The sequence below is a fragment of the Rhinolophus hipposideros genome (assembly GCF_964194185.1).
Source record: "Rhinolophus hipposideros genome assembly, chromosome: 5".
Lineage (NCBI taxonomy): Eukaryota > Metazoa > Chordata > Mammalia > Chiroptera > Rhinolophidae > Rhinolophus > Rhinolophus hipposideros.
Window position 1 is genome coordinate 81125701 of NC_138051.1, and position 26396 is coordinate 81152096.

The 26396-nt window shown below is 39.1% G+C and overlaps 1 protein-coding gene and 1 pseudogene across 3 annotated transcripts in view; both read right to left on the minus strand.

Annotated features, from left to right (window-relative positions):
* The window catches only part of SNW1 (SNW domain containing 1), a 28418-nt gene extending 12968 nt beyond the window's left edge, over nucleotides 1-15450 (minus strand). Inside the window, exons 1-4 of one of the 2 annotated variants that reach the window (XM_081049809.1) lie at nucleotides 15401-15441; nucleotides 14512-14547; nucleotides 12018-12171; nucleotides 7957-8118 (exon numbers count right to left, since the gene is read on the minus strand). In XM_081049809.1, the coding sequence (XP_080905935.1) occupies nucleotides 7957-8061 (105 nt within the window). In that variant the 5' untranslated portion in view covers nucleotides 8062-8118; nucleotides 12018-12171; nucleotides 14512-14547; nucleotides 15401-15441. Of the gene's footprint in view, nucleotides 1-7956; nucleotides 8119-12017; nucleotides 12172-14511; nucleotides 14548-15400 lie in introns of both variants that reach the window. The other variant, XM_081049808.1, reaches the window with a different exon arrangement.
* Nucleotides 15451-21835: 6385 nt separating this feature from the next.
* On the minus strand, nucleotides 21836-21996 carry LOC308497916 (small ribosomal subunit protein eS27-like; annotated as a pseudogene). Its single transcript has one exon. The product of its transcript is annotated as a small ribosomal subunit protein eS27-like (transcript).
* Nucleotides 21997-26396: the final 4400 nt, after the last annotated feature.

The following is a 26396-nucleotide window of genomic DNA, read 5'->3' on the forward strand; positions in this document are numbered from 1 at the left end:
TAGGACACAGATTTTGTCTTTTAGATTTTAAAACCAAGGAAGCGTAAAATATATACGCAAATTGCTGCCCTGGTTATATAAGCTAATAATTTTCCTTCGACCTCATGCATTTAAATTATTTGAGATCTTCTAATCAAGTCAGTATCCAAATAAATTGTGCCAACAAAATCTTACGCCTCAGTGATCCCTATTTTTGAGGCTCACTAGGACTTGAAATTAATGATGATATAAATTGCCTAGAGCACCATTATCTTCGATTACAAGTTCATCAGAATTTAAGTCAGGTTACAAAATAATTTCCAAATTCACTGGGCCTGGACAGTTTTCATTGACCTCACCCTACTTAGAATGTTTATCTTTTGTGGCATCAACTCTATTCACAGTCTAAGAAATGGAACATGTGCCATTGTCAAAAACCCCAGGACACTATCTTCCATGAAAAAACCCTCCAAAAAAACCAAAATACATTCTATATACATAACTTATTTACACTCATTATCCAAACTTAGGACTGCCATCTGATTTCTACGAGGCTCAACATTTAGACTAACACTGATGTGGTAGGCCTGTGACAAAAAACTTATATGGCACATTTTATAGGAAAAATGAGGTACTGAAAACTTAATAAATAAGCAGCCTTCTAGATTTTGCTGCTTGAGTCAGGAATTTTGACACACGTAGAAAGAACAACTTGTAATATGAAAGAAAATGAAATTCTTTGGTACTTGAGATCTTCAAAAATTTTCTGCAGAAGAAAACTGTTTGCTAGGGAACCAAAGTCTTACATCAATAATTGCATTCTACCACAACATTCCTTAAAATCGATGAAAGGAAATGCAAGTTATTCTTAATGTCCTACTCCAAACAACAGAGTAAAAAATACTTTCTGGCCCATTTACCAGAGCTGGCTTGGCCTACAGCTTCAGCCTCCCCCTGTACCTCACTCCCTCATTCATTATGCTTCAGTCACATGAGCTCTTCTGTTTTTGGAATACAACATGCTATTCCCTAATTCTGGGCATTTATAGAGAGTTGTCCCCAGTTCTTCAAGTGAGTTTTCAAGCTCTAAGTCTGAGTTCAAAGGTCACGCCTGCATTGGCGAGGCCTCCCCTGGCTGCATGCACTAAAGCAGCATCTCCTCCCCACCCAGTCATTCAGTGTCACAGCACTGTTTATTGTCTTCAAAACACTGCTCACAGCATAAAATGACTGATCTATTTTGCTTGTTTGTCTGTGTCCCCTATTAAAGCAATAACAATAGCTAACATTTATTGAGCACTTATTTTGTGCCATTGTTCTTTTGCTTTATACAATGTTGATATGCAAGTTAAATTAGTTACTACACCGTGTTTCCCCGAAAATAAGACCTAGCTGGACCATGAACTCTAATGCGTCTTTTGGAGCAAAAATTAATATAAGACCCAATATTATATTATATTATATTATATTATATTATATTATATTATATTATATTATATTATACTATACTATACTATAGTAAACTAAACTAAACTATACTATACCTGCTCTTACATTATAGTAAAATAAGACCAGGTCTTATATTAATTTTTGCTCCAAAAGACGCAGTAGAGCTGATTGTCCAGCTAGGTCTTTCTTATTTTCGAGGAAACACGGTATAGTAACTAATTTAACTTTTCTTATCAACCCTATGAGGTATGCACAATGATTATACCCACGTTACTGATGAGGAATCCCTTATTCATTAAAATATCTTTAGTACCTGTAACAATGCCTGGTACACAGGAGGCGATCAATATTTTTTTGTACAAATAAATGAATATATGAACTTTAGAGATGTTCTATTCCATGCGAAAGGTGATTATATTTTAGGCCCTGCAGAACATTCTATATAAGCTGTAGGTTTCCCAGAAAAATAACAAAAGTATCTCACGGCTATAGACTGAAATCTCTAGCTTGTTTTTCTCAGGAATTAGAACAGGATCAAGTAAGAAAGTGTAAATGATTTACCATAAAACCCGTACTACTGATATGTTAGCTATCAGTGTCACCAAACTCTCAGAGTGTTCATTTGGAAAGCTCGCTCTATTGAGAAGCGTGATGCTCAGTGCATCAAGATCACACACCTAGTAACTGATCTCAAAAGTTTTATTTCTCTTCAGGATGGAAAAGTAACACCACAAGAATTTAAAGTTATATAACAAATCGCTAGAAAATAATACCAAGACTATGAAGAGTTAATTACTTTTACACAGCAATCATTATAGGAAGGGATTCTAAGTAAATGGTTCAATATAAAGTCTCGATACTAATTTAGCATACAAGAGCCATTTGCTGCTTCTTATTTGGGTATTCCAAAGTTAATAATCCTTTAAATGAGCATCAGTAAGATTCTAGCATTCACAAAGCTGAGTGAAGGACATTTGAAGAGCAAGATTCCTGCATGGTAATTAACTATAAAACCCCCAATTTTTATTGCCTGAGAACCAAATGTGCTAAAGAGACTCAATATATCCCAGGAGGCAAAGGGGCTGGCAAAGGGTTATCTGAAAAATACAATATACTCTTGAAGGTATCAGGAGCACAAATGAGCTTTGTGAGCAAGATAAGGCAATAACTCACCTGTGAAACAGGTTTTGTTCTATTACTGAAAACTGGCAAAAAACTGGATTGACTAAAAGGACAAGCCTATCAACACACTCACCATTTCAGCTGTAGTAAGAAAACACTACCTTTAGGCTGAACTAGTTTGGGAAATCATACAAACAAGGTACATACAAAGTTATCTTGGGATCAGTTTAAAGTTGTTGGAGTTTTTATTTGGGGGAAGGAGAGGTTGAAGGCATTCTTTTGGGTAATACCATGTAACATTTCCTATGGAACTATTTCAGAAGGAAAAATGTAAACACCAAAGCTTTATTTCAAGATGTATCACTCAAGTCACAATTGGAAAAAAAAAAGGCATTTACTTCTATCTAGATTTACTTCAAGAAATTTTTTTCCCTCCCATTTTTGTATTACTAGTAAGTCTTGCACATGGGATTTACATGTAGAACGATCAACGGCCTTAGACTGCCCTACTATACTATGCCTTGGAATCCTGCTTCATTCTTCACCTCTTCTACCTAGAGCTAGCACTTCCCATTCTTGCTCTTTCACTATTAATAGTTCAGTGACAACTCCCTGGTTTCTGAAGAATACCAGATCCCTCTGATATAAATCATAAATCTCTGTATTACAGTGCAAATTCATTAATCCAATAAACTATTTTCATCTTACGTTCAGCCTCCTGCATGATAAGATTTTTTAAAACCCACTTTGTACATTTAGTAGCCAATTCCTACTTCTAAGACAAAAATAACACCCAGTGGCTTTAAAACAATGCATCGCTGCCACCTCTAAATCCCCTCCTGGAGCTTTGTAAATACGTGAAGTATTTCTGGTTAAGACAATTGGTGGTTGGGGGGATACTACTAGTGCTTAATAGGTAGTGCCAGTTTTGTTAAATGTCATACAATGTTCAAGACAGTCCCAAACAACCAAGTGTCCCTCCTCCAAATGCCAATGCATATGGGTACTTAGTTAATGTTGATTATTAAATACATTCAAAAACTCCGTATGTTAATCCACCCACTTTTTAAAAAATTAAAGTATATATTAAATTTGTATGAGGAATTTAAATGTATATTCCAGGATATAAAGTCCAGTAAGGAAATACATCCACCAGAAGCTGTTAAAACAGTCCAAGTAGCTACTCTTCACTATCGTTCTTCTCAATTCATTGAGGGCCCTACTCATTTTATTTTTTTTAATCTTCATTGTGCTTCTTTTTGCTGTTGTTTTTAGAACAATTTTAGGTTCAGTGAAATAAGAGAAAGGTGGTGATTTCCTATATGCCCCCTGCCCCTACACATGCACACATTCTCCCATTAGAGGGAGGGTTAGTATGAACCGTAACTATAAACTACTAGTTTAGGGTTCATTGCTGGTGGCTGTAGTATACACAAACATGTAAGGCTTTTACTGTATAAAGGAACAGTAGAGACTGAAATCTAAAACAGTTCAGTTTTAACATTTCTACTCTACTTTCAATACAAAAAAATCACCAATATACATGCTCGTTAGAGAAAGGAAAAACTTTCATTCTCTAGAAATCAGATAAAATTCATGGTTCCCAATCTTGAAATACAATGCAAAATGGGCTAAAACTGCATTTCATTCAAAATTATACAAACTGCCAATGTCAAATTATTGTCCTAAAGTGCTGCTTTTTCCTAACAAATGAGAGAGAGAGGCAGCACATACCAGTAAAAAACAGTGATTATTCCAAAATAGGAAATCAAAAAACAAAAAGAAAAACAAAAAAATAATAGTGATTATTCCAAAGAAGGAGAGATGCACCAAAAGAAAGACAGCTGGAGCAAGATGAAGGCCTCCATGGCACAGGGTAAAGTCCCAGTTATGTCCTGCATGTACAGGAACCCATTTTTCCTTTTGAAGGAGTGGACTATGCTTCCTTACTGGCTTCGGAAGTGATTTTCTATTACTCAATGAAATTGGTATCACTCCTCCAATAAGCAGTGGTGAATGCCTGTTTGTCAGGTTGTCAGACACTAAGTTAAGTGCTGAAGAGGAAAATATAATCTCAGACCTCAAAGAGCTTACAGTCAAATGACCCAGATCATTAGTGAACAACACTAATATAATAATATTATATTATAATAATATATAATAATAATATAATAATATAATAACAAAAGGTGATGACTGCTATGATAGAGTAAAAATATGGAATAAGGAGGAAGGATACCCAGTCTAGCCAGGGAGGATCAGGGTGAATATCTTTAGAACAGTGCAGACCAAGTTGTCATCGAAACCAACAGGACTTACTCGGACAAATAGGCAGAGCACTTTCCCTGGCGTGGGAGGGCAGTCTTGATTGTTTAGTATTGAAAGTAAATAGAAGGGCTAAAACTGGACTATTTATTTTTGGATTTCAGAATTCTGGTCATGAGAGTTGAGGATAGGCCAGAAAGGTAAATAAAGGGTCAGGTATGCCTTAAGAACTTGGTTGGCTCTTCTGCTAAAGGCCATGGAAAGATTTTAAGTGTGTGTGTATGTCGGGGTAGAGAGAGAGAGAAAGACAGAGAGGAAGATAAACAGATAAACATGGATGTATTTGTTTGTTCAGGCAGGCGAGAAAAATGCTAAGGAGATGCGTTCAGATTCTGCTGCAGTAAATCCAACAAGAAATGATAAGGGCTGGAACTATGGAGCATAGAAGGGAATATACCTGAGAAGTGTTAAGGGAATACGATCGACCATGGTGACTAAATACATGGAGTGATTGAGGGAAACAAAAAAGAATGAAATGCTTATTAAGCAAAGGGTTTTTAGAGAACATGCTGGCATTACATGTCACACGTGAAATCTGAACATCCTTTGACCCAGTAAGTCCACTATAAGAATTTATTTTACACAAACACTCATGTGTCAAACGATATTTGTATACAGAGCTTAAATAAAGTACTGTTTGCAAAGCAAAAAATTGGAAACCACCAATGCTTAAAAAATATTAGGGCACAAGCATACCATGGAATTCTATATAGATTTTTGTGTTGTTGTTTTTTTTTTAAATGAAGCACACCTATATATACTAACAAAAATCTTTAAAACGTGCTTGAATGGAATAAAGCAATTTTGAATTTGAAAAAAAAAAAAAAAAATCTTTAAAACGTTAAGTAAAAAAAGCAAGTGTATGGAAGTTATGGGTATTAAAATCTCATTTGTGTAAAAAAGGTTTATATGTTTGTGTATATGTGTATGTAAAGTGGGAAAACATATATATAAACATGTAAATCCATAACATACTGCAAAAATACATATCATTGTAGTAACAGTAGTTATCTCTGGAAAGAAAAGTGGAAGAAGTATGTAGGACTTAATGTAGTACTGGTATCTTTTACAGTAAGAAAATATTATTAGTGTAATAAAAATCAATAAAATAAGAAGAAAAAAGGACTCCCAGGCTTTTTAGCATAGTCAGTTAGGAAGAGATCACTGCCAATCACTGAGTTAGAGAACAGAAAAGGTAGATTAAGTGGAAAATTATGCATTTAATCTTGGATTTGATTGAACAGTACTTTGAGAAAATCTAGACAGATCTGCCCTTGTAAACAGTAAGATATGAGGTCATGCCCAGGAGAGAAAACTGGGCTGGAGACACAGATTTGACAATTAGCACGAATGGCATTTTAGCCAAGGGAATAAATTAGATCAAAGAGAATGCGTTGTGATAAAAACGTCTTAGAGACCTTGTTAAAGAGCTATCTCAGTAGCTCTGGTCGAAGTAAAGCCATATTACAGTGAAATAAAGAGCGAAAGGGAGGTGACGAAGTAGAGAGCAGAAAACTCTTGCAAGAAGCTTGAAGGAAAGGGAAGAAAATTAGGGGGGAGCTAAAGGGAGTCTTGAGGGGTAGTCAGGGAAAACCTTTTCTTTTAGAAGATGAGAAAAGCAAGCATACTCCAATGCTAACAGGAAGGAGCCAGCAGAAGAGAAGGGAAAAGGCATACATTGAGTATAATAAAGAAAAGGCTATGTCATAAAGGAAAGAGGAAGGGATGAGATCCAGAATACACTAAAATACTTGTAGCAAGATTAGGTTTAGGTAGGAGAGACTTCTTAGAGATGACAAGTCAAGACAAAAAGATAAGTGCAGGATAAAGATACCTGACAATTTTCTTATAGTCTTTATATGCCAATAGATAAGGAGTCACCTATTGATAGGAAGAGTTATAAAGCTTCAAGGAACACCAAGGAAGCCTAGTTGAAACCTGAGATGTAAACTGCATGACTACATAGTTGTTTTCCCAAAAACTCATCAGCAATAATGTAGGAACAACAGATGGGTATCTTTAGTGCTATTTTAGAGAGTAAAATGAAACTGTTTGGGGGAGAGAGCACTAGCCTGGCACTGAAGGTTGATAAATATTTTCCCCAACACCTTCAATTCTAAAGAGATCTTTTACCTCTATTTGGAGTATTTATTTACAAGAAAATAACGAGGTCTTCTTAAAAACTGTTTCTTGCTTCTAAGTGTAGCTGCTCTGTGATGAGATTAAGTAAATTTTATTTTTGATCTTTGGATTTTTGGTCTTATAAGCAGGACCATCTTAAATCTGGATAGTGAACGCCAGTTTTATATTTAATCAAGGGAAAGTTTGTACAATTTATTATATTCAAATAAACTATGAAAATAATTATCTATGTAAAGTACTTTGTAAATATATGGAGAATTAGAAGATACTACAGACAAAATTAAATTTTGATTTATTTTGGGTGTTAGGATTGTAGAGTTAAAAAAAATCTGCTAGCAGTTAAAAAACTGTTAGTACTGTAAAATAATTGTTTTTAAAATGTAAAACAAGTAAAAACCCTAAGCTTATATAAGCCATCATCAATCTGGGAATTTTCAAAGGAAAAAGCCATTGCTGTTATGAAGCCATAAAGTAATGTTCATATTATTATAAAGTCATATAATAACATGACTTTAGTCTTCAGTTAGTCTAAGTCCTTTCACAGATGGGTACTGGACTTATTGGAGGGGATCACTTCATAAATTGTACAGATGCCTGACCACTGTGTTGTACACCTGAAGCTGATGTAGAATAACACTGAATGTCAATTATAATTAAATATATAGATATATAGATAGATAGTCAGGGGACGTAAAGTACAGCACAGGGGATATAGTCAATGGTGCTGTAATAGCTAGATACGATGTCAGAGGGGTAGTAGACTTGGGGGGTTATCACTTTTGTGAGGGGTATAAATGTCTCATCATTATGTTGTTTTATATACCTGAAACTAATACAAAAATAAAAATTAAAAAAAAAGAATAACAGCAAAAAACAAAATAAAACAAAAAAACTCTTCAAAGTAATTATCAATGGGGAAAAATAATCAATGAGGATCACCTTGTCTTTTGACTGTCCTTGTCGAGCAATTGCATCATATTTGATTTTTCCTTCAGCATCCACCTGAATGGCAAGGGCATTTGACATTTTTTTCTTTCGTCCCATATCCAGTGGATACTGGGCCACATGGATCTCTGGAAAAGCACCTCCATCTCCAAAATCCTATATATTAAAAAGGAAATAAAAAGAATATTTAATAATAATTTGAGATTCAAGATATAATCATTCATTTAACAAATAATTACTGAGCCTTTATTATGCAACATGCAAGAGATACGGCAATAAACAAAACAGGGATCTTGTGGTGTGTACATTCTAGGGGGTAAAGATATAAAAAGCATAATCTTTGGCTTGTGATAAATGCCCTGGAAGTAATAAAGGGACTGAGAAAAAGGGCGACTTTTGATAGTGTGGCTGGATGGCCTTTGTGAGGAGGTATCATGTGAGCTCAAGCCTGAATGATGAGAAATCACTCGTGGGAAGATCTAAGGGGATCTTCTAGGCAGATCAAATAGCAAGCAAGGTGAAAGCGCTGCTGCAAGAATGAGCTCAGAAAGTTCTAGGAAATGAGAGTCCAGTGGGGCTATAGCCTATAGAGGACAGAGGGGCAGACACATGGGTGAAAAGGCTGCGTGTAGACAAAAACCAGGTCACGAAAGGGATTCTAGATCATGGCGAGGAGTCTAGCTTTTATATATGTGGCAGGGAAAAATTAAGCAAAATGTTTAAGGAAAAGATTTTTCGTTTTAGAATAATTAGCGAGGAACAGGTCAAGCTATAGTTGGGGCAGAAATGCAAAGAATTTTTTTCTTGAAGTCAGGTTTTAATAACATATTAGTATTCAGTATTTCATGAGAAACAAAGAAATAGAACAGGAAAAACTTAGAAATGAGATTACCACATTTCTAATGGTGATTATGTACAATTATTTAGAAGAGAGAACTGAGACTTCTAAAGTAGAACAAAGTAAAGCCTGTCAGCAAAGTTTAATATTACAAAAAAGGGAGAGCAAATGAACAAATATTAAATATAATTTTAAAATAGTTTTGATAAATTTAGTAATATTTGCTTAGTACTGTGTTTCCCCGAAAATAAGACCTAGCCAGGCAATCAGTTCCAATGCGTCTTTCGGAGCAAAAATTAATATAAGACCCGATCTTATAGTATTACATTATATTATGTAAGACCCGGTCTTATATAAATATAATATAATACCCGGTGTTACGTTATGTTATATTTTACTATATATTATATTACATTATATTATATAAAACCCGGTCTTATTTTACTGTAAGTAAAATTATAGTGAAGTAAAAATAGTAAAGTAAAAATATATTATATTATATAAGACCCGGGCTTATTTCACTTATAGTAAAATACATTACATTAATTTTTGCTCCAAAAAGACGCATTAGAGCTGATGGTTCGGCTAGGTCTTATTTTCAGGGAAACAGGATATTATATTATACTATATAAGACCCGGTCCTATATTATATTATATAAGACCCAGTATTATATTATGTTATGTTATATTCTATTTTATACCAGGTCTTATAGCAAAATAAGGCCGGGTCTTATATTAATTTTTGCTCCAAAAGACGCATTAGAGCTGACTGTCCGGCTAGGTCTTATTTTCGGGGAAACACAGTACCTTATAATTTATAAAATATAATCCACACTTATCTCATTTAATTCCTGTAATTCTTCAACACCGCCTATTTTCATGTGGAAAAACTCAAGTTTAACAAAGTTAAGTGACTTTCCCAAGTTTGCATGGCTAGCATACGCAGGACTTGGATCCAGGTCTTCTGACTTCAAAAAACTCTGCATTTCCTATTAAATTCATATACCTTTCTTTTGGCTCAAAAATGCAATTCGGTACTACTACTAATAGAAAAACACATTAAAACTAATTATTTAGAGAAGGGAGGTTTGATGAAAATAATTTATGAAAATACCACTGTTATAAGACCTCCTCAAATATTCCATTAGATCATGGATCTGTGATTTCCTAGGTACAATATGCTTACTTCCTAAAGAAAGGTTTGACATTTTTTAAAGCAAACAATAAAGCTGAGAGAGAGATTTTCTTGTAAATTAGGCAGAAATAGTTAAAGCAGTCTCAAGAAAGGTGCTATGTGTACCCGGGCCACCCATCCGACACATGCGCAGATCTGCTAGTCCTTCAACTATAATAAGCACTTCAGAACTGTAGATGTGGCATTATGTAGGCTTGCCAGGAAAATCATAGCTTTCACTTTGAAAAGTAGAACACAATGCTTTTTTCCATAGAATATTCATTCCCCTCAAGAAGCATTCATGGTATTTCCAGATTAGCTGGCCGTTTTGGTTTGATTTTCAAATAAACTGTTCTGTTCCACCAGGATATATGAAACCTTTAAGAGTCAAGTAGGATTTTCAAAAGCTAATAGCACCTCAATGTCATAATGCTGACAAGGAAGCAAGGAGGAGATTTGATGTATGTAAAATGATGCCTGCCACCCCCAACTCTGTAATCTATTGGGGCGAAATGAAGACCATCTATAATCCCGCAAAAGAGACTCATGTCCTCTATTAGATAATGCCAATCACTACATTTTGCTATGCTTCTCACAAATTACACTATCAGCAAAAACAAAAGGAACAACAAAAATCCCTTAATAATTTTAAGATTGGCTTTCACACTCCAGAATTAATAAGGACCAGAGGATAGTGAGGGAAGAAAACCAAATAAACAGGGAATATGTTAGAATTCACGAGCTAGGTGTTTGTCTTCCAGGCTCTATAAATAATTCTGATAGGTAGAGGGAACGACAAACATGGGACAGGCTGAGAATACAAATGGCGTCTTGCAGGGTGCTAAGCAACAAGTTTCAAGCCAGTGAATACTTATTTCTTTCACTATGATCCATCACTTACAGGCTAAGGGCATGTGCTCTTCATGTGCTAAGGGCATGTGCTCTTCACATTTGTAAAGTAAGAATCATAACCATATGACAGAATATATAACAAAGTGATAAAATAAAAATAACTGGGTACAAAAATAAACGGTATAGGCAATGAAAGATTTTTAATAGGGCAGGTATACTCCTTGGGACGTAGAAGAGAGAAATTTGCAGGAGTCAGAATAAATACTGGGAGGAGAAAAAAAGGCTTGATGAAACAGGAGGAGGTCTTGGGGAATCAAAATTATTTAAGTCTCAAATGTTTGCTTTTCTCCCTAGATAAAAGTCTGCCCTGGAAGTACAGAAAGGAATATGTATTGAACTGATGTATAGGATCCTGAGTAATCAGGAGGATAGACGCTGCCAAAGAAGTTTGCTCTTTGGAAACAAGCTAAGGATATAAAAAGATCATTCCAGATTCTTCCCTTCTCCCTCACTGCCTCCAAATCAACCTTCAAATTCTCTTTCTTAAACCTCTTAAAAATTCATATAATCTGCATAGTAGGCATATGATAACATTCTCAAATTGAAGATAAGAAAACAGATGAATAGAGGTTAGGATCTGCCCAGGGTTGCACAAATAGTAAGTAGCACAGTTACAATACAAGATCAGCTTGTTTTTAAACTCCTTGTCAGTGCTCTTTCCACTTTTTCTGATTTCCAGAAATCAGAAAAAGAAATGCTGCTGGAGTTTTCCCTGGAGGAAGGTTGTCCCTTTAGGGTTACATGGTATTTTGCATGTAGGGGAGAGAAGGAAGGGAAAGGTACTCAAACGTGAATTCATTCTTTCATTTTTTTCCTCTTACTTTCTCATTATTTTCCATATAATCTCTTGATTTATAAAGGGCAGATTAGTTTCTTTTGTACATGTTTAACAGTTTGACATAAGAAGAGATATAAACTAATACAATTCTCCAGTGATCCCAAAGCAGGCATAAAAGCAAGAAGAAAATGATTAATCATCGGAGGGGAGTATATGTCTTGTGAGCTCACAACAGAATTTCTATCATACCAACATTCATACGTGGAGATTCTAGGGTTTAAATTTATTTTACAAAGGTGTTATAACAAATTTCAGCACAATTTAATCAATTCAAACTGAAGATCCTTCTTTACCTCTAATAAGCGAGGTATCCAGCCTTTCCGGTATCCGTATGGCGGAGGTTCTCTCCGGGAGGAGACAAGCGAGGTCTGTCGTGATCTCTGGGATCTTGCCTTTTCTTCAGCCTCAAGCTGGTCCTGAGATAGCTGAGTAGGTGCAGGTAAAAAGCTGTAAGCAAAGATAATAAATATCAGAATTTAAAAAAAAATTCTTACAATTAATTTGATTATTGCAATTTGGCCACACGAGACGATTTTTCTATAAAACTTTTTCCTCTGAGCAAAAGAGCAAACTTTTCAATGATTTGTGGCATTATTCAATATCATTTTGTTACGTCTGGAAAGAAATAAGTACTCAGAGGCATTCAGTAAAAACATTTTGACTAGAATGCAGGCAAGTGGTACCCAGAATCAAAAATTAACAGATATTTCACATAATATAGCATGTGTTCCATAGATATTTCGTAATTTAGAGCTGTTCTGATTCCCCCAAATTGGGTTAGTTGCACCCCATCTGGACTATACCACAAGATCCTCTGTGTCTAACTACTACAAGATCTACCTAACTATTGCAATCATTTCTTCATTTACCTGGTTCTCTATCGCTAAACTGTGAACAACTTGAGGGTAGGAATTTTGGCTTCTGCTTCTTTCATCTCTAATTCGCCAGGCAGTCTAGCTCACAGCAGGGCCTACTTAAATGTTTGCAGGAAAAATACAGTAAATACCCTTCCCACTCAACATCTTTATATCACTATAGCCTTCTTGCCTTTCCTTAAACAAGTCATCTCAGCATCTCTACATTTGCTATACCCTCTGCCATAAAATATTCTATTTATTTATTGAAAATATTTGTTCCTATGGTGCTTTTATAGAAAACTCTTCCACAGATCTTTGAGCACTTGATTCTTGGCATTCTTTTCTCAATTATAATCCCCTAGAGCTGTTTTCTGAACACCCTGTCCAAAACTGCACTCCATCTCACATCTTTATTTTATTCCTAGTACTTACTTCCTAAAATTGCATATTGATTTATTTACTCATATATATAGTCTGTCTCTCCTAGAATGTAAGCTCTGTGAGAACGAGAAGTTTGCCTGACTGATTCAATACTGTGAAACCTTCACTACAATGCTTGGTACATGGTAGACCTTCAACAAATAATGGAACGAGTGAATGAATACATCAATGGATGGATGGATGGATGGATGGATGGATGGATGGATGGACGGACGGACGGATAAATGGAGCCCAAAGTTTTGGGCTTCTCCCATAGTTATTTTCAGTAAACTACACAAACCCAATACATAGGAGGGACACAAAGACAGTTACAAAAAAGCCAAAATATTTACTTATGCTTAATTTTTATTTTCTTTACCTCCTGTTGGAAGAATTGGTCACTAAAATGATAAAAAAGCAGGCAGTCTGCCAAAGTAGTTTGGACAATTTAGTAAACAGGCAAACTGGCCTGGATTAAGGTCAGAATATACTCTAGCCTTTCAGACGGTCTTAACTTAGTTGTTCCCCGTAAAAGATGACATTCTCCCAAAGAGGCACAATCCTGGGTGGGGGGAGGAGAGGTAGTACATAGTGGGCTGCATATGCAAGCAGAAAGTCCTCAGTGGTTCTCAACTGGGGGCAAAATACAATATAGATATTTGACAATGTCTGGAGATGTTCTGATCGTCAGGATTTGGGGATTTGGTGTGCAGAGGGGGTAGGAGTGCCACTAGCATTTAGTGGGTGGAGAACAAAGATGCTGCTAAACATCTTACTACGCACAGGACAGCCCCATACAAGAATGCATTATCAATAGTGCCACTGTTGAGATATCTTAATGTACGCTTTCCCCTTCACTAAAGAAAGCACATTAAATGCAAGTTGTATTATTCGATATATAACCTTAAATACACGTGAATTTAGATAATTACACCAGTATGACTTTAAATCTTTAGTTAGCAACAATCACTGATGTCAATAAGGCTGTAATACACCAGAATGTCAGGCCCTTGCTGTTAAGGGCTGGTAGATCTTCGAAATAACACTTCACCTGGAAACGTGAGGCCATCTTGTCTCAAAATCAAATCAGCCAGAACTCAACAAAATCAGAAAGCTATGGAGTCCCCAAGACAAGCTATTTAAAGACTACACTCTGCCACTGCAAGTTTAAGCACACAATACCCACAACACCTCTGGGATTTTTCCTGCGTGTCCTTTTTTCAAATTTCACCTTTCCACAAAACTTGTTGTCATCGTCACAGTGCCTCCCACCTAGAGGGCAATTCAATCAAATGTTTGATGCTGCGACGTTTACTAAAGGAAACTCGCCAGTCCATTCAATGCCTTTTGCACTTAAGGTTAGCACCGTGTGTTCTTTGTTTCATTATCCGCGTGGCTGTTTCACCACCTTCCCGCAGACTGTCAAGATTTCCTTCTGTAGCCACACGCAAGCCCGAGGATAGCGCAAGGCATCCCAACGAAACTCCCCAAAGAATTTTCCGATTCAAACCTTTTTAGGATTCCTAACTGTCATCAGCCAGGAAATCTGTGTGTGAGAACACAGTGCGGTTAGGGCGCTGGAGGGACGAATGTCCTAAAAGCATTACTTTCTTCACAACACCTCTTTGGCACTCCACTCTTCCTACTGCGGGGAAAGTTTTTCGACTCAGATGGGTCAGCAACGTCGCGGACGAGCAGGAGTTACGTAACTCCTCGGCATCTCCCGCTTCAGCATCTTTTTCTTAAAAGCGGGACCCCGATACGCGCGGTTACCAAGGCAACCACCGGGCGCCGCAAAAATCTGAAGGGGTTCCATCCACGCAAGAAATTCTAAGGTCTGAAGTTCAAGCGCGGGGCAGCGGCGACATTTCGTGGACACCTGCCGCTGCTGTGGCTCAAGTCTGTTCAGAGCCGCCCCCCCCCTCCCCCAGGAATCCTTGTTTCGGGACAGAGATCAGAGAAACACCTCCGCAGACACACGGCCCTGGGCCCGGCAGTCACCTTCCGCCTGCTGCCCTCCGCCCCAAAGCCACTGCCCTCCGCACCGCGTCGCGCCCACGCGAGCGGCGGACCCGCGGGAGCCCTCTCCACGACCCCAAGCTGCGCAAGCGAAAAGCCCGTGCGACGCTTCGGCGTCTGAGGCCAGAGAACTATTCACCACACCGCTGCTTTCGGCCGCAGGGAGGGAGCGAACTCAACCCGGGAAGCCACTTAGGAAAGACCGCAGCTTCCGCGAGGCCTAGTCGCCCCGGGGGTCGGCGGGAGGGCCGAGCCGTGGTCTCAGCCCACGTCGCGCTGTTCCCCGAGCCTGGTCACCGCCCCGAGAGTGTGGGCAGAGAAAGGAAAACGGTGGGTACTTCCAGACCCTTCCGTATCGAGGACCCGAATCAACAACCCACCTGGTGAGCGCCATCTTCTTCCGCTTGCTTCCCGTGCGAGCGACGCACCCCGGGGCGGGTCTTTCTGAGACGAGTTGGGGAAAGGAAGGCGAGCACGGTGCGCAGGCCCCCTGGCCGAAGTGCCTTCTGGGATTTGTAGTTCTCTAACAAGACTACAATTCGGTTCCATTCTAACCAGACCAAGGTTTTATGCGATAATCGCTTCAGTTAAGAAAAGTCAATCCATCACGCGTACACTGTGACATGGCAAGGCGTTCCTCTAGGCAAAATAACGAAGTTGAGGGGTTTTCTAAGACACTTTATTTTATCCCCCACTCAGTCTCATTATCCTTGTAGGGGTCCAAAATACAAGAGCCTTCCCAGTATGGCAACATTAAATAAAAAGGTGACAGAGTTTTAAAACAATAGAAAATCGTGAGAATGCTGGATGGAGAGTTCTTGGACGCTCTGAAACCATTCACACTCAAAATTTTCTTTAAACGCTATCCCTCACCCCAAGACCCCACCCCAAACACTCTTCTGGGAAGGCATTGTGTGAGCCTTAATTGTTACCTTTAGAACACTCAAATGTATTATGTATGCATGTTTTATGTATATATGTGTTTTAGGTAGATTAGGTTTTACATAGATTATGCATTAAACATAATCTTTGATGAATGGTAGGATAAATGGCATCTGCTTTAAAATATTGAGAGAGGAAAATGGGTGGAGTGTAGATGAAACAAGACTAGCCCTGAGTTTTCCTCACTGTTAAAGCTGGATAATGGGGAAATGGATGTTCATTACAGTATGCTCTCTTCTTTTGTATACGTTTGAAATTTTCCATGATAAAAAGTAGAAACAAAGTTTTAATAGCACAGAGACAGGAAGGTTCATATACTCTAAGTGTACTGCTCTTTGAATTACCCTAAACCAAACACACTAGTTTGAGCAGCAGAAGAACACCCCACCCAGGATGGCTCCCTTTTTGGTGTGACAAGGTGTTCTAGGCTCATCTAGTACTTTTTCTGCCCTAGACCTAGAATCAGTCATTTCTCCAAGAAGTCCTCCTTTAAGAGGGAAAATTATATTTAGAAAAAACAACCTGGGTGCTACAAGTGCTCGTGTTACTGGGTTGATTATTGTTGGTAAGTTGTTTCAGTGGACATAGCTAGAAAATTCACATACACACATTTTTTAAATATATGCATCATGTATTCATTCACTGATCTTTCCAAAGTTGCAAATTTAGGATTACAGATTTTGCTTAACTTTGATTTTTATATTTGTGTCTCTTCTGAAAATCTTGGTACCTAAAGACATAACATAATTATGTATGTGAAACCATGGGTAAGGGGGGACTACTGTAACATAACACAATCAGGGGACTGATATCTCATATTCACAGCTCCAGGGATTATGCAGGGCATGTACATGGAGGGGGTAAGGAGGAGAACTTGAGGGAGATCTTAGAATCCTGCCTGCCATGGGATATAAGCCACTAAAAACCACAAAACTTTTTTTGTTAAATTCAGGATTGGTATAACAAGCATAATCTGAAAGTTTGAAGCTATAAATTCAAGCTATAACTTCACCAGTAAGCTGTATTATCATTGTCAAGATACTTCTTTGGCTCCAATTTTATCAAACTTGAAATGCTGATCATGTTAACTGCTTTATATGAAGGTTGGACAATTAAGTTTGTGAACTCATCCTAGGAAAAGTGCTACATTCCTCATTGCTGAATATCACTATGGTCACCTTCAAAGTGCTCCCCTTAGGAAGCTATGCACCGATGCGAGTGCCTAGTCCACCCTTCAAAGCAATTTTGGAACTCTTTTTCTGGAATGACCATCAGAGCTGTTGTCGCATTACCATTGATGTCCTGAATGTCATCAAAATGTCTTCCTTTCAATATTTCCTTTATTTTCAGGTAAAGAAACAAGTCATTGGGGGCCAGATCAGGTGAGTAGGGAGGGTGTTTCAATTTGTTTACTGGCTAAAAACTCCCTCACAGACAGTGCCATGTGAGCTGGTGTATTGTCGTGATGCAAGAACCATGGATTGTTGGCAAAAAATTCAGGTCGTCTAACTTTTTCACACAGCCTTTTCAGCATTTCCAAATAGAATATTTGATTAACTGTTTGTCCAGTTGGTACAGATTCATAATTAATAATCCCTCTGATATTAGCAATATCAGTGCAACAAGTTCAATAACTTCATTGTCAGACCTGGTACATATGATGTGTCATAGAGAGATTATGAGACTTAATTGAGGTAATGTAGGTGAATATGTTTTACTCAACTCTAAAGGACTACGTAAATGTATTAGTTATTACAGTTAATATTTTGGTTGACAGTGATCTGCTTTAACCTCTGCTGCAGGAATGTATTATTTCTAAAAGGAGAATTAAAAAAATAAAAGAGAATAAAAGAGGGCCAAATTAGAGAAGGTCCCAGAAGTTAAGATCAAGGAACTTAGATTTAATTCAGCAGGTGATTTGGAGCTGAAGGAGGACTTAAATAGAGGGCCTGGATCCAAGAAACTGGCAAGAAAGATGATTCTTAAGGCAGAATGGGTTTCTATGGCAATGGGAGACAAAGGAGGCCACTGAGGATAAGGTTAAAATAAATCAGTAAGATACAGACCAAGATCTGGGATGTAGGATAGAAAAAAAGGGGTGGAGAAAAGCATTTATAGTCTACTCTCATTTATCACAGGGGCATATCCATGTGAAGCATTTCTACCTGTCATGGCTCCTTGCTGTCCTTAGGGGTGTATAAAGAGTAGCAACTGACTTTAATAGCAGTTGTGGGGATAGAGTTTCAGAGGGTAGTTTCCAGGCTCTTGGCCTCACGTGGAAAGGTGCTGGCTCGGTTATTAGATGGCCATCGCTGTGGATGGGTGACCATTAACTGTTACCGGTTAACCATTAGCCACTAATATAGCTGCTGTGGCTACACTAGGGGGTTGGTTGGTTGGCAGAGAAGCGGACTGCGGATTGCGGATCGTGTGGCTCCTGCTTCCTGTATCTCCAACCCAGCCACCAACGAGAACATAGTGGTATGAACCCACTATCCATGGCTCCGTTGGTGTTCCTTTTTAGCCTCACCATACTCTGTGTCCATCCGCTGAGAGTGGGAGCGGGAGCGGGACCAGAGACCCTGCATGACACATGGTGCAGTGAGCAGGGAGGGTATGGTGCCGGCCAAAGCTCTCTGAAGGATGGTGGAGCAGTTTGTGTGTATGAAAACTCAGTCTTAGGAAGCCCATGAGGAGTGGCTCCAGGAGCAGGAAATGCTATCTGCCTGGGAAAAACGTGATCCCTCGATGAATTGGTGGTCCTCTCGAGCCTCTGGATGGCACGCTGCCCTATTGGCCATAGCAGGTGTCGCCTACTTTTTGGTGGTCCACTGCTGATGTGGGCTCCTAGAGTTGTGGACATCTTGTACCAGGGCCACCACTCATTTGGATACCTGGCGTGGTGAGCAGGATTCCGGCCAAGTAGGAATGATGTCTGACTCTGGGCAGGAGGACATGTGGCCCCCACACAGTGTGTGGTAACTGATAGCCACTGTTCTCAGGAGTTGGACCCCCATGGAGGGGTGGGAAGACATGGATGGCTCTCCAACCAGCATAGAAAGAGCCGTGAACTGCTGGAGAGCTAGACCCTCATGGAAGGGTGGGAATACGTGGACGGTTCTCCAACCAGCATAGGCTGGAGAAAGTGAAGGTCGTTGCACTGTGTGGGCTGGGAGGTGCTTGCTGGGGCAGCCCAAATGCGGGACTTGCAAGCCCAGGAGGAAACGCTTGCTGAGTCCTATGTGGAAGATGCGGGTGAGGTCAAGGTCGTCCCTCACTCCTAGGTTGGGAAGGACTTGGAGCCTTCGCCCTGCGGAGAGGCCACACATTGTGAGGCCAACGCACAGGCCTGGTGAATGACTGTGGACTATGGGGAATCGGCCTCCATCCCTGATTTAATGGACCACTTGACTGTTTGCTTAGGAATGTACCACCATGTAGTGGAACTGGCAGATGTTTACTTCCTGTGTCTTGCTCGGCCACCAGCGAGACTGTGGTGCAGGAAGACCCCTTGTTGGGGTGTAGGCAGATGTTTGTTTTCCGTGTCTTGACCAGCTACCGTCGAGACTATGTAAGCACCTTAGCTGTGAGCCTCTATTGTTCCAGCATAGGACCCTGAGAAACCCTGGCTGTGCCCAGAAAGACTGGTGGACATTGAGGGACACCCCTGGGACACGACTTGAACTGGACTGAAACTTTTTCTCGTGAGCTGGGTTCCTGACTCAGGGCCCCTCACGGAAGATGCTTGTCGCGCAGATTATGAGGCGAGACCCTGGAGGGGTGGAGTGTGGGGACAGAGCCAGGAGAGCAGTTTCCAGGCTCTTGACCTCACGTGGAAAGGTGCTGGCTCGGGTAGTAGATGGCCGTCGGCTGTGATCAGATGGCCATTAGCTGTAACCAGTTAGCCACTGGCCACTAATATGGCTGCTGTGGCTACACTAGCAAGCGCGGATTGTGGTTAGCTAATGTGGATTGCGGCTAGTATGTGCGGTTAGCAAGCAGATTGTGGATTGCGGATCATGTCGATCCTACTTCCTGTGTTTTGCCCGGCCCCCAGCGAGAGTGGGCTGCAGGCAGACCTCTTGTTGGCGCACCAGCAGATGTTTGCTATTGTCTTGACCAGCTGCCAATGAGAATATAGTGGTATGAACCCCCTATCCACGGCTCCATGGGTGTTCCTTTTTGGCCTCACCATATCCTGTGTTCTTGTGTGGGGAGTGGGAGCTGAGACCCTGCATGACAGCCATCTTAGCAAAACATAATTAAGAAGACAAGTCTACTGCAAAGGTAATACAATGTTATACCCCAAGGCTAAATGTTCACGTTTGTGGAGTGAGGGGTTTTGTGTTGAGCTCTGCTGGATCTTCCTTGCAGCATCTATCCTTCTTTATCACAGGTAATTAGTAGCTGCCTGCTCATAATAGAGAAGCCCAGTGCGGGCCAGAATTGATGCTGCTCCAGGTTACAAGGAACAATCAACTCACTCCACTATTTCTTTTTCTAAGGAGGGCGCAGCTCACAATGGCCCATGCGGGGATCGAACTGGCAGCCTTGGTGTTATTAGTGCCATGTACTAACCGACCGAGCTAACCAGCTTACTCCACTCCTGATATTCCAAGTAGAGGGTGGACTTTGTCCTCAGAGAACCTAGGGCCTAACTCAATTCCTAACTAGCTGTAGCTCTAGCCACAAGTGACATAACTACTTGTAGTAGTAGTAGTGTGGAACAAACACAGATTCTGGAGTCAGCTTTCCTGGGTTTCTACTGCAGCTCCCTAATTTACCAGGTATGCCTCCTGGGCAAACTTAACTTCTCTCTCAGTTTTCTCACTGGCCAAAAAAATTAAAGGAGGGGGGCGGGAAGTAAATATAACCTAGTCTCATAAAGTTGTTGGGACAATTAAATGAGTTAATCATGTAAAGTGCTTAGAACAATGTCCAGCATAGAGTAAGTACTGAAAAAATAATTATTTTCTGGCCTTAACAACATTTCTTTAGCTCCTTAAACTCTAGGTTTTGTATTTGTAAAGTGAGGCAATTGAACTCAAGTTTATTTCTCGGGTACCTTCCAGCTAGCATTCTCTTCTCCTATGTGACGCATGCTTTTATTTATTGCAATGACAATATATTATGCTTTAGTTATTGCTGCTTTAAATTCATTCTCTGGTGAATAGTGGTACTGCCCTACCTCACTGTTCTTCCTTATTAAACGTCTTTCGTATGCCTTTACAATCTTTAAAATAATTTAAAAGCAATGTGTTGGTTTGTATTAAAATATAGTTAAAAAGGCTAGACTTACAGATTACTTAGTAACTACAAAAGAGAAAATGTACCTTGGAGAGCTCTGGTATCTTCACTTTAGTATCACTAATAGAAGGACATTCTGACATTAGGTGCTTCTGATCAGAAGTTCCCCAATTACCTGATCAAGTCAGACCCAACTTTCAGTTCATAAGAAATTCTGGAAATAGAGGAACAAGTTAAACAGTATGAGGAAACAATCAGAAAAATCGAGAATGTGAGATATTCTACAAAACAACTGGACTAGACTCTTCAAAGGGTCAATGTTATAAAGAAAAAAAAAATAAAAACAAAAAACGTAATAGAATAGAGCAGAAAAGAAACTCCAGAGCTATACCAAATGCAATGAGTGAAAATGTTGATTAGATTCTGGTTCAATTGGGGAAAACTATAAAAGATATTTTGGGACAGTTGGACAAATTTGAATATGGATTGGTAGTAGGCTATATTGTGGAATTTTTGCTAATTTTCATAGGAGTACTAATGATATTGTGGTTAAGTAGGAGTCTTTTTTGTGTATACAAAATGTGTTTATTGGGATTGTTCCTCACTCATCTAGATTCAGGGTACTTTTAGGACTGCTTCCTTCTGAAGGAGCATTGTTCTGTGAGCCTTGCTTTTCCTTCTGTAGGCTGACAAAGAACAGTGGAGCAGCCATCACACAAAACTACCGTTGGTGCGCATGGCTAAGGACGATGGTGAGTTTATAGCCTCCTGGGCATTTCACATCCATGAAATCCAAATGTGTGTGTGTGTGTGTGTGTGAGTGTGTGTGTGTGTGTTTATAGTGAGGTAGGGAGAAAGAAAGACTGAGAGAGAGAGATAGCAAATATAACAAAATGTTAACAATTGTTGAACCTAAGTGGGAGGATTGTATAAATGTTTACTGAACTATTGTTTCAACTTTCTAGGTATGAAAAATTTTATAATAAAAATTTAGGTAAGAAGAGAAAGTTAGAGGACTCACATTTCCTAATTTCAAAACCTATTACAAAGCTACAGTAATCAAAACCGTAGTATTGGGGCCAGCCCGGTGGCTCAGGCGGTTGGAGCTCCATGCTCCTAACTCTGAAGTCTGCTGGTTCGATTCTCACATGGGCCAGTGGGCTCTCAACCACAAGGTTGCCAGTTCAACTCCTCGAGTCTCACAAGGGAGGGTGGGCTCCGCCCCCTGCAACTAAGATTGAATGCAGCACCTTGAGCTGAGCTCCCGGATGGCTCAGTTGGTTGGAGTGCGTCCTCTCAACCACAAGGTTGCCAGTTTGACTCCCTCAAGGGATGGTGGGCTGCATCGCTGCAACTAGCAACGGCAACTGGACCTGGAGCTGAGCTGCACCCTCCACAACTAAGACTGAAAGGATAACAACTTGACTTGGAAAAAAGTCCTGGAAGTACACACTATTCCCCAATAAAGTCCTGTTCCCTTTCCCCAATAAAATCTTAAAAAACAAACAAAACAGTAGTATTGGCATAAGGATAGACCTATAGATCAATGGAATAAAATTGAGAGTCCAGAAATAAATTCATATGTTTGTGGTCAACTGATTTTTGACAAGGGTGCTGCTATGGTATGAATGTATCTTCCCTAAATTCGTATGTTGAAACCTAAGCCCCAGTGTGATAGTGTTAAGAGGTGGGGCCTTTGGGAGGTGATTAGGTCATGAGGGTGAAGCCCTCATGAATGGGATAAGTGCCCTTATAAAAGAGACTCCAGATATCTCTTTCCCCTTTCGCCATGTGACCACACAGAAGAAGGTACCATCTATGAATCAGAAAGCGGACCATCACTAGACACCAAATCTGCTGGTACCTCGATCTTGGGCTTCTCGGTCTCCAGAATTAAATGTCTTGTGAGAAATAAACGTCTGTTGTTTATAAGCTGGTTTATATGGTATTTTAACCGTATAAACAGCAGCCTGAATGGACTAAGACAGATGCCAAGCCCATCCTCTGGGAAAAGATAATCTTTTCCACAAATGATACTGGGAAACTGAATATCCACATAGAAAAGAATGAAGTTGGATCATTATTCCACACCATATAAAAAATTAATTAAAAATGGATTAAAGACTTAAATATAAGAGTTAAAACTATAAGACTCTTAAAAGAAAACTTAGGGGTAAATGTTCATCATCTTCTTAAATATGACACCAAAAGCATGAGCTGTTAACAAAAGAAAAAATAGATAAATTAGACTTCATGAAAATTACAAACCTTTGTGCTTCAAAGGATACCATCAAGACAGTGAAAAGGCAACCTAGAGAATAGGAGACAATATTTGCAAGTCATGTCTCTACTAAGGAACTTATGGCCAGAATACATTAGGTTGGTGCAAAGGTAATTGTACTTTAAAAGATTAAAAATAATTGCAAACACTGCAGTTACTTTTGCACCAACCTAATATAAAGAACTCTTATAATTCAACAACAAAAAGGTAAATAATCCTATTAAAAATGACAAAGGATTTGAATAGATGTTTCTTCAAAGAAGATATATGAATGGCCAATAATCACATGAAAAGTTTTTTTTTAAATATTATTAGCAATCAGGGAAATACAAATCAAAGCTATAATGAGATACTAATTCATACTCACCAAAATGGCTAAAATTAAAAAGAGACAATAACAAGTATTGATGAGGATTTAGAGAAACTGGAACCCTCATACATTGTTACTGGTATTGTAAAATGCCATAGTCACTTTGGAAAAACAGTTTGGTAGTTCCTCAAAAGGTTAAATACAGAATTACCATATGACCCAACAATTCCAATCCTTGATACATACCTAAGAGAATTGAAAACATGTCTATAGTAAAACTTGTACACAAATGTTCACAGCAGTGTAATTCATAATAACCCCAAAGTAGAAACAACCCAAATGTCTATCAACTGATGAATGCTTCAACAAAATGTGATATATCCATACAATGGAATATTATTTAGCAATAAAAAGGAATGTAGTATTGATACATGCTAAAACATGAGTGAACCTTGAGCGAGTTTAGACCACTTGTAAAGTTGGAGGGAGCTGTCTGTAAGAGATTACCTTCACTTCTAACACCAATTGCAAGTTTAGGGGTTCCTAAAGCCACTCTGGTTTGATAATTCTTTAGAAGGCCACACAGAACTTACTGAGAGGTGGTACTCTCATGGTTTATTACAGGGAAAGGATATAGATTAAAATCAGCTAAGGGAAGAAATGCATGGGGCAGTGTCCAGGAGGTGTCTATTTGTCCTCTCCCTATGTAAAGCCAGGACAGCATTACTTTCCAGCATTGACGTGTGACAACACACAGGGAGTATTACAATCCAGGGAAGCTCACCTGAGCCTCGGTGTCCAGATTTTTTATTGGACCTCCATCAGGTGAAAATGACTGATTGCCTGTGTGGCTGATCTCAGTCTCTAGCCCCTTCAGACGTCTACTGATATTGCTGACCTGTAGCCCCCATGGAAGTCACATTGCTGGTCTTGCTGGTTAGCCCCCACCCTAAGACTATTTGATATGGCCAGCCCCCACCCTAAATCATATTTTTAAGACTGTTTGGTGACCCAAAGCTCCCTGGCAAACAAAGACACTCCTATTAGGCATGACATTTCAAGAGCTTAGAGATTACGTCCCAGGAGCTGAGGACAAAGGCCAGATCTCTGGATGGGCAAGGTTAAATTCTTTACTACAGGAACCTTGAAAACATTATACTGAGTGAAAAGAGCCAGTCAAAAAGGCCAGATATCATATAATTCCATTTATATAAAATTTCCAGAATAGACAAATCCATAGAGACAAAAAATAGATTGATAGTTACATGAGGCTGGGTTGGGTGGGGATGGGAGAAGGGAAAGGTAAGTGACTGCTAATGGGTATCGGGTTTCTTTTTGGCATATTGAAAAATTATATAATGCTGATGGCACATTATATAATGATGGTGGCACAACACTGTGAATATACTAAAAACTATTGATCTGTATACTTTAAAAAGGTGAATTTTATGGAAGGTGAAATAAATGTCAATAAAGCTGTAAAAGCAAAGTCAAGTAAAATGCAGAATTTATAAAATGAATAAATAATAAAAAAGTATGACATAGTATATACCTTCATTCATTTTTCCCCCCCAAATGAGCTTTAGAATTATTTTGTTAAGTGTTGTTTAAAAAGTCTGTAGGAAAATTGTCATTGACTTGACCACAAATTAACAAGAGAGAGCTGATATCTTTACAATTTATGTCTCAGGAACACTGTTCATGTTTTGACTTTTTAAAGTCTTCTTTCATATATTCCAAAAACATTTTGCAGTTTTCTTTATGTAGATTGTACACATCTCTCAGGAGATTGATCTTTAGGTATTTCATTGCTTTGTTATCACGAATGCAATCTCTGTTTTTATATGGTTACTACGTATAACAGAAGTTTTTACTAAGCAAGCCAAAAAATGTTCTGACGTATGTCAATTTATGAATAGAATCCATTTTTTGACGTATATGACTTAAAATTAGGGTCAACTTGTGTTTGGTGAAATATGCTCCTGTATCTTCCTCGGATTAAGCCATTCTTTGGGCTGCCCCTACATAGGAAAGCAGCTTTGCTTTCAGCGACTTCCTCCTCCAGCTCTGAGACTTCCTTTAAAAGCACTGTGAGACCTGCTGACCTCACTTCTTTCCAGATTTAATTATTTTTTTTGAAAGTTGGCTGGAGCCTTAAGAGGATTTGAAACGCAAGGCTCCGGTGGGGATGAAGGGTTAGACCCAAGATAGCTATCCCTTTTTCTATTGCACAGCCTGGCGGGGAACAGTTTGCCCCTTGCCCTGAGCAATGTCATTTGTTTTGATCATGTTCATTCCTATCAAGTGTGTTACTGGCTCAAAAGGCAGCCATCTGATACCTGAAGTGACTCCTTACGTGACTTCTTTGTTTTTTCTCTAGTAACAAGGTATTCCACCTGAATATTCCCGTTTGTGGACTAAGGAGCTACAGTGGGTGTGGATGGCTTTGATCTAATAACCCTAAGGGGAAAAATACTGGGGCCACAAGAATAGTTATTGTTTGTTGACGGTCTCCTCTGTGCCTATTTATCTCATTTAATCCTTACAACAGCCCTATAAGTAGTTAACTCTTATTATCCCCATTTTACAGATTGGA